Source organism: Gekko japonicus, unplaced genomic scaffold (genome assembly GCF_001447785.1).
Source record: "Gekko japonicus isolate JY-2015 unplaced genomic scaffold, Gekko_japonicus_V1.1 scaffold1180, whole genome shotgun sequence".
Classification (NCBI taxonomy): domain Eukaryota; kingdom Metazoa; phylum Chordata; class Lepidosauria; order Squamata; family Gekkonidae; genus Gekko; species Gekko japonicus.
The window spans coordinates 431,643-440,506 of NW_015162515.1; the positions used below are offsets into that span (position 1 = coordinate 431,643).

At 48.4% G+C, this 8,864-nt stretch overlaps 1 protein-coding gene across 1 annotated transcript in view; it reads left to right on the forward strand.

Moving 5' to 3' along the window:
• Positions 1–6,254: 6,254 nt before the first annotated feature.
• Positions 6,255–8,864, forward strand: part of RXRG (retinoid X receptor gamma) — a 23,405-nt gene continuing 20,795 nt past the window's right edge. Inside the window, exon 1 of the mRNA XM_015406205.1 lies at positions 6,255–6,342. Coding sequence (XP_015261691.1) covers positions 6,270–6,342 — 73 coding nt within the window. The 5' untranslated portion in view covers positions 6,255–6,269. The remainder of the gene's footprint in view (positions 6,343–8,864) is intronic.

Consider the following 8,864-nt stretch of genomic DNA (forward strand, 5'->3'; position numbering starts at 1 on the left):
AGCCCCGGAACTGTAAAAAACTGCATTGGTGGCCAATTTTATTTATTTATTGGATTTATTAATCACCCAATCCCTGCTATTGCCAGGCTCTAGGCGATATACAGTATCCATAAAATACAACCAGATATGACCATTAAAACATGAATAAAGGTAAAGGTTCCCTTGCTCGAAAGCCAGTCGAATCCGACTCTAGGGTTGCGGTGCTCATCTCCGTTTCAAAGCCAAAGAGCCAGCGCTGTCCGAAGACGTTTCCGTGGTCATGTGGCCAGCATGACTAAACACCAAGGCGCACGGAACGCTGTTACCTTCCCACCGAAGTGGTACCTATTTATCTACTTGCAATTTCTTGCTTTTGAACTGCTAGGTTGGCAGGAGCTGGAACTAGAGATGGGAGCTCACTCCGTCATGCGGCATCCGGGTCTCGAACTGCTGAACTACTGACCTTCCACAGCCTGCTGTTCAGCGTCTTAACCACTTGAGCCACCACAGCTCCAAAACATGAATAACACATATCCAAAGAAAAGAGATGGCGAATACTAATTAATCCGATTTCAGACTGCCAGCTACTTCACGGGCCGGGTTAGTGGTGGAAGAGGGCAAAATAATGGTAAATGGCAGGAGGAATGAGAAAAATTGCACAGGGGCAGTTAAGAAGCATCTTCCCTCCCATCGGTGTAGACTTTCCAATTTCCCGGGGGGGGCTGAACACCTTCCTGAAAATTTCGGCGGGGGCTGAAGCCCCGCCGCCCCCACGAAGATTACGCCTATGTTCCCTCCTCTCCCCATCTTCAAACCACTGCCTCAGTGGCTGCATAAAAACCAGACAACTAAAAGCACTTTGTGGTATTGAGTTCAGATGTGCACAGAGAGATGATAAAAACTGTGAGATTTAGCCAGAGTTGGGAGGAACCGGCTGTGACTGTTGTTCATTGGGCATCATAACGCAGGATTAGTGCTGCCTGCTTACCTACCAAAGGCACCCTAAAATCTAACGTGCTTTCTCATCCCAAGGAAGCAAAATCCTCAGTGGAACAGGCTTCCTCGGGAGGTGATGGGCTCTCCTTTTTTGGAGGTTTTAAGCAGTGGCTGGATGGCCATCTGACAGCAATGCAGATTCTGTGAACTTAGGCAGATCATGAGATGGAGGGCAGGAAGGGTTACCTCAGTGCTTAGTTCTTGTGGCCCTTTCTCACACGCCCAGGGAAATGCTGGTTGCCACTTTGGGTTCAGGAAGCCATTTTTCTCCATCCCAGCTTTGCTGGGATCCTGGAGGGTTTTTTTGCCATCTTCTGGGCATGGAGCAGGGGTCACTGGGGGAGGGGAGGTATTTGTGAATTTCCTGCCTTGTGCAAGGGGTTGGACTAGATGACCCTGGAGGTCCCTTCCAGCTCTATGATTCTGTGATCCTTCTGCACTTCCCTTTGTCTTTGCAGCATTGAAAGAACTGGTGAGTGCATAAAAACAAAGATTCTGGTGCTTGTTCCTGCTCTACTTAGTTACTTTCCTTCTTTCCTTTCAGATTCCCCGGTTCACACCAATTCAGCTCCTGCAAATCTGGCACCAGCCCCTCCCCCAGGGCACTCCATGGTCGGCCAGCCCAGCTCCCTTGAGGCCCCCCTCAGTGCTTCGAGGACCGTCTCCTCCCCAATGAACTCAGTAGGGTCCAGCCATTCCTTGGGCTCTCCGTACAGAGTCATCACATCTTCGATTGGATCACAGCCCATCCCTTTGTCTTCACCGCCAGGCATGCATTTCTCTGCGCATTCCAGCCCTCAGGTAGGTACCCCCTTCTGTCCTTCTTGAGGGGTCAGTGCAGTAAGCTGAGTTTGGTATTAATATTTCATGACCAGCTGCTTTGCGTCCACAGTTAGGCACCTTTTTGAACCATGTCAGAGCTTCCTCTGCTGCCTCCCACAATCAGGAAAAAAAAACACCTGTAGACATTTATCTGCTATTCTGACATATTTATTGCTTTACAACTGTTGGCCTTATAACCTTAACTTGTTATTTAGTTTTTTTCACTTTGCATAACTTAAGCATCATCATGCTACATGTTAATTTGCTGTTAAGTCCCTGTCTATCAGTCTAGAACCTCATCCACCATTCCAATGTATTTGAAAAAGTGTGCCTTGCACACGAAAGCTCACGCCTTGAATAAACCTTTGTTGGTCTTAAATTGGACTCTGAGTTTGTTCTACTGGACTCTAAATTTGTTCTGCTGCTTCAGACCAACACAGCCGACCATCTGGATCTATCTTAATGGCTTACGTTTTTGTACATTTTATTTTGTATAGTTGTTGACTTTCTGGTTCCATCCCAGATATGGAAAAGCCTCGCTACTTGCTATTGAATGCAAGAGTTTAGACTTGTGATACAATCAGCTAATCAAAGCAGTAATGGCGGAAAAGATGGTTTGTTTTAATGATGCTTAGTTTGTGAAACCAGAACTGATTCCACCTGGAGGATTTTCCCTGTTCCAGCCAATGTTCCCTCTAAGCTGTGGAGTCTTGTGAGCAAAAATTCTACTTTGTGAACTACTAGCATTAAAGTTGTGAGCGAGCCATTTGGCTACTGCATAAATTAGTTTGTTCTGGAGCCATCCTTCCTGAGCGAAGACAAAAATGTGTGAGCCGGAGGCTAAAAAATTGTGAGCTAGCTCACACTAACTCAGCTTAGAGGGAACACTGGTTCCAGCCAACTGACTCATGTGCTTTTCTTTTTCTTTCCGTATGATATTGTCCTCCATTCCTGCATAACTCCCAACTCATAACTCCATTCCTGCCTGTCCTTTCCACACAAAAATCCTGCTTCTTTTAAACCTAAAAAAAAAAAAGATGCAGACTTTTTAAATTTAATCACTGAATGCATACCTTGGCCTTCTCAGATAACCATTCACCATTTGGTCTGCCTTCACACAGGCTGGGGTCTCCACCTTTGTCCTCTCCCCTGCCTCTCCTGCAAGGACCTGGCTGCTACCCCAGCCTGCATTGTGGCAAAGCCTTCCTGTGCCATCAACTCCTTTGCCATGAGTTGATGGCACTGCAAGGGCAAGATGCCAACCACTAGCCTTCTTGGGCACCTTTCACCATTCTTGGTGGAGTCAGCTGCTTCCTCAGACACCCGCAAAAGAAGCTGCTTATTTTTTCTTCATGTTAACCCTTTCCCCCCATCAAACCAAAAGAAATCACCATCCTATGACTTGTTGAACTGCACCCTAGATGCTCCAACTCGACTAAACACCCACGGGTCCTACAGAGTACAAGCCTACAGTTGACGGCCCTAATCTACCCAAATAGGACCATCTCATCCCATACTATCCAGCCCATCAATTAAGATCTGCCTCTGTCTCAGGTCCTGCTCTCTGTACCCCCACCTTCAGAGGTGAGGAAGGTGGCGACAAGAGACAGGTGGCACCTTGCCTCTGGAACGCCCTAGGCACCTACTTTTTGTTCTTTTGGGCACCAGGTTGAAACACATCCTTTCCCCCAGGCTTTTCACTAGGGGTTTTATGTTATCACCGTTTTAATGGTCTGCACTTGTTTTATGGATAGTTTTTATGCTGCTCATGTCCAATGTGTTGTGTTTTTATATTGTGGTTTTTAATTGTAAACTCTGAAAGGTGGCATAGAAAATGATGATGATGATGTAGTGTGTGTAGTATAGCCAGGAGATCCAAAGATTGTCTGGCAGCTAAAAGTTCTAGCTCTTTTTTTGTGTTATGCTCCACTAAGGTAGCATAGAAATATTAGAAATAAACAACATATAAACACTCCCATCCATATGCCCAGCCTCTTCTCCTCGCCAGGGGAGACACTTGCAGCAGCTACCACATAATTCCCCAGTTTTTTCTCATATTTCACAGCCATTTCCCCCCACTCCCCATCTCTGCCAGCCATGTATCTGGAGCATTCACCCAAGTGGAGTCCCACCAATGTATCAAAGCTCTCCCACAAACCTCAGCTGTTTCCATTTACTGAATGAGTGCACAGGGGTACTTCATCCAGTCTGTCCATTTTTCGTTCTCCTCCTCTTCCAAGGAGCTCAGGGCAGCTTATGTGGGTCTCTCCACATTTTACCTCCACAAAGCAAGACTTTTAAAACGTCTAAATAATGCTTCTTTTGTGAGCTGTGGTCTTGCATGGCTGTAGCAGATCTTTTGGCGCACTCCAGAAATAGAGCTCTCCACACCTTTCCATTGTCGTTGTCCAGCCTGATAACAAATATTGCAAAATGGCCCTTCAGTGCCAGGCTGTCGTGTTGGGTAGCTCTAAGATGTGCGCTTCACTTGCTTTCCTGCTTAATGGGATGAGGCAGCTGGTCCTTGGGGATTTGCAGGCAGTCCACTAATGGATTTGGGTCTGAGCAGCTGTCCCAAATAGAATACATCAGAGCTTAAAGTGCAGGAGCCAAACTCCAAAGATATTTAAGGAGACAACAGTTCTCTCCATCCTCAACTTTGTATGCTCAGGGAGGAATGGGAGGGGGGGAGGGTTGTCTCTCCAACCTGATTCTATGCATGCCATTGAGTTCACTTACTTCCAAGTAGGTATGCCAGGCTGTGCCTGGCAACTGGCAAGAAGGTTGTGGGCAGGGAAAGGGGGGGCATGATGTTGGCTGCAGTGTTACATCAGTTCTGGTAAAAACTTGGAAGTGGCATACGGTAGGCTCTAGGAACCATCGGAAACGTTATGGTTTTACCATAGAGTTTTTACTGGAAATGACACAAAGCTGCATGCAACGCTTCCGGTTTTCTAACTTTTCTCCCACTGCCACTCGTAGTGGTGGTGGGCAATGGGGGCTGGGGATCCCTCACTCCCACTGGTGCTTAGCAGCCTGACTCTAAAGTAAGTCTGCTTATTATTATTATTATTATTATTATTATTATTATTATTAACCCCGCCCACCCCCAAAGGGCTCTGGGCGGCTTACAGAGTATCGTGTGTACACACACTTACTAGAATCCTAACCATGGCCACAAATTCAGGGGGATGGGAACCCTACCAGATACCCTCCGAAGGCTTTTTCCGCAGATGTTCTTGCTTCTCCTTCCGTCTTTTTTCCGGGCAGTCATATGCCTCTTCACGCAGTTCTTTCCTTAGAGGGGCTTAGGAGTATGGAGAGATCTAGAGCAGTAAAGGAACCTTAAAGTCAACAAGAAGTGATCAAATTTCAGTGAGTGACAAATGAGCGACCAGTCAAAGTTGAGTAAAACTTGGTTAGGTTTGTGTCTCTCAGAAACATGGAGCTGGAAGGTGCCTCAAAGGGTCATCTACTCCAGGCCCCCGGCACAAGGCAGGAAATTCACAACTACCGCCCCCCCCACTCCCCAGTGGCCCCTGTTCTCTGCCCCGTGCTGATCCCTCTTCCACGACAGGTGTGAGTCCCGGGCTGACCTTGGTCTCTTAGCCTGAAGGACCCTAATCCAGAGCTGATTGGCTAGCAGTGAAGATTCCCCCCCCTTTTTTATTAAATTTTAAAAAACAGTTAAAAATAAGAAAGCAAGTCCTGATGTTTATGAAGAGCAAACAGGGAAGTGTCGATTTTATGTGCTGCTGACGCTTCTAAGAGGGGCATCCATTCTTCTTGGAGATTGTCAGGAATGGGTTGATTCTTGGATCGAAGGATACTAGTGGATACTTTGTCCTGTAAAAAAAAGTCCCACAGTTTCAGGTACCAGTCGCTCAATTGCAGCGTCATCTTAGATTTCCAGTGAAATGCAATGACATTCCTAGCAGCCGCAAGACATAGTTCTATTAGCTCTTTCATAAGCCCATTGGGGGCAGGATGACTCCAATGATTCAGGAGGAACAAAGAGGGTTGCAGTTGGAGGGCGCAACCTGTGATTACAAATATTTGGGCCTTGACTTCTCTCCAGAAGGCCTGGACCTTGGAACACTCCCACCAGCAATGAATATAGGTGCCACGGCCTCCACAGTTTTTGGCTAGCAGTGAAGATGACCCACTTTGCCTTTGAGAGTCCTTCCTCCCTTCTCCTTTTTGCTTCTACTGTAGTTTTTATACTGTGAGCTGCTCTGGGTCCTCATTGGGGGGGAAAGAGGAATATAAATAAACGAATGAATGAAAATGGTGACTATCTGCCTTTGCAGAACAAGGCGGGGGGGGGGGAGCCTGGTCCTCTGTGTGGGCTGCCCGGTGCGCAGTTGTCACATCTGCCCTTCTCCCCTTTCTCTCTTCAGCTCGACGTCATGAATGCCATCAGCAGCCCTGAGGATGTGAAACCTCTGCCAAACGTACAGGGAGTGGGAGCCATGAGTTACGCGTCCACCAGCCCTGGATCCCTGACCAAGCACATCTGTGCAATCTGTGGGGACAGGTCGTCAGGTACTACACCCAACCTCCATTGTCGTCTCCAAATAGAACCTTTAAAAAGGCAGACACTGTCCTAAGAAGGAATGTCACGAAGATTTCCCCATCTTTACCATGCCTGCGGTATACCTTGTTCCTTATACATTCCTTTCCTTATCCATGCTTTGCTCTTTTTCTGCACCCAGTTTGTGAAGCACTCCCCAGCCACTGCTTCTGTTATATGCATGGCTCCATCGAAGTGTTATGTACGTGGACCGCCACCAGGGGTCCGCGGCTATAGTCAAGAGCTTAGCTCCTCTAGACAATAGGAACCTAGCATCCTAGTTTCCCCAGCATGAACCAATAGAAGCTTTGGTGGGAAATTCAAACCCTCCAATGGGACTGTGGGTGTGCCGGGTGGGTGTGTATATAGTTGGCCTTGCAGGGGCGGTTTGCAGTTCCAGTACTAAGTACAATAAACGTCTGCAAGAGCATGTCATTGTCCAAGTCCTCCATGCAGCGAACCCAGTACTTTCAGTGGCGACGAGGATGGGATCCCGCTGAGCCAGGCCTGGCTCGCATCCCAGCGCAGCACTGAGCTTCGATCCAGCCGATGCAACTGTGCCCCATATCGCTCCCAAGCAGCAACCCACTGCTCCCCGCTCTGCGCCAAGCCATGGCCTCCGCTCGAGGAAATCTGGAGATCTTCGATCCAGCCCATCCCAAACTCATCGAAAGTCTTCTGGAGCCTCCTCTGCAAGCTGCCAACATTGCTGCCCAGTCAGCCCATGACCCTCTCCTCTCCCGGGTCTTGGGCTGGGTGGTGAGGGGTTGGCCTACGTTGTCCCTGGGCCCTGAGTTCACGGCTTTCAGTACCCAGAAAGATGAACTCTCGGCCCTGAAAGGGTGTCTTCTGTGGGAAGACTGAGTCGTGGTCCCCAGCACCATGAGACAGCGGGTACTCACGGCACTCCACAAGGCGCATCCAGGCATCGTAAGAAGGAAGGCACTGGCCCGGAGCTATGTGTGGTGGCTGGGAATTGATGCAGAGATCGAGTCCTGGGTCCGGAGGTGCCAAACCTGCCAGGAAGTTCGGCCCAACTCACCAAGCGCACCAACACAGCCGTGGGAGTCAACCCGCAAACCATGGTCCCGGCTTCACATCGATTTCGCTGGACCATTCCAGGTACTGTTGTTCTTAGTAACGGTTGACTCCTACTCGAAGTGGCTGGAGAGCAGTCCCATGTCCATAACTTCTATGAAGGCCATGATCCGGTCCCCCTGCCAGATCTTTGCTACACATGGGCTGCCGGACACGATAGTCTCTGACAACGGGGCAGCCTTCACGTCAGCGGAGTTCCAGGAATTCCTCCAAAGGAACCTGATACGGCACATCCGATCTGCACCTTTCCACCCTGCAACCAACAGCCAGGCCGAGAGGATGGTGCAGACCGCGAAGGAAGCCCTCCGCAGGATAACGGAAGGGGACTGGGAGTTCCAGCTAGCCTGCTTTCTCCTGACCCAGAGGACGACACCTAACCCCGTCACCGGCCACAGCCCTACAGAATTATTGATGGGCCAAAGACCCATGACTTTGTTGGATCGGCTACACCTGGACTCCAAGAGGATGGTGGAACAGTGAGAGGCTCTGAGAGGGTTCTTCCCGGGTGACCCAGTGTTCATCCGGAACTACAAAATGGGAAATCCATGGTTGGCAGGACGAGTGATCAAAGTCACGGGCCCGGTATCTTACGAGGTATCGACGGTAGATGGCAGGCTCTTAAAGAAGCACTTGGACCAACTGAGGCAGCGTCAGCTCCCAGAGGCAGGAGAACCAACACCGTTGGCAGCAGGAACCGGCACCTACATACCCGAGCCCAGTAGTCAGCCCGAAACCCCAAGCATCGAGGAGGCCTCTTCCAGGGAACCACCATCAGAACCAATGGAACCGGAGACACTTCAGCCGCCACAACAGGCACACAATAAACGTGTGCAAGAGCATGTCGTTGTCCGAGTCATCCATGCGGTGAACCCAGTACCTTTCAGGAAGTACCATTGTCTCCTCAATGCTCAGTGGATTCCTTACAATGCTCAGGTTGAGTAGGTTCATATGGGAAATCCTTCACATCAACGTAATATGGTGTTGGGTGCTTTAATATTAGCTAGTCCTGAAACAGGACCACCCAAAAATCTAAGACCATTTTCTCTCAAGCTCTCTTTCTTAATCTAATCAATCATCTAGAGACATTTCACCTAGAGACATTTCCTTGCATTTAACAGTATTAGGGAACTGGTGGTTTATGGATTTTAATTATCTATCTATCTATCTATCTATCTATCTATCTATCTATCTATCAATCATCTATCAATCTATCTATCATCAATCTATCTATCATCTATCATCATCTATCATCTATCTATCTATCTGTCTATCTGTCTATCTATCATCAGTCCATCTCTCTCATCTATCATCTGTCTATCCATCCATTCATCCATCCACCCATCTCTATCCATCTATCCATCTCTCCCCCCTCTAACTTTCTTTCTTTCTATTATCT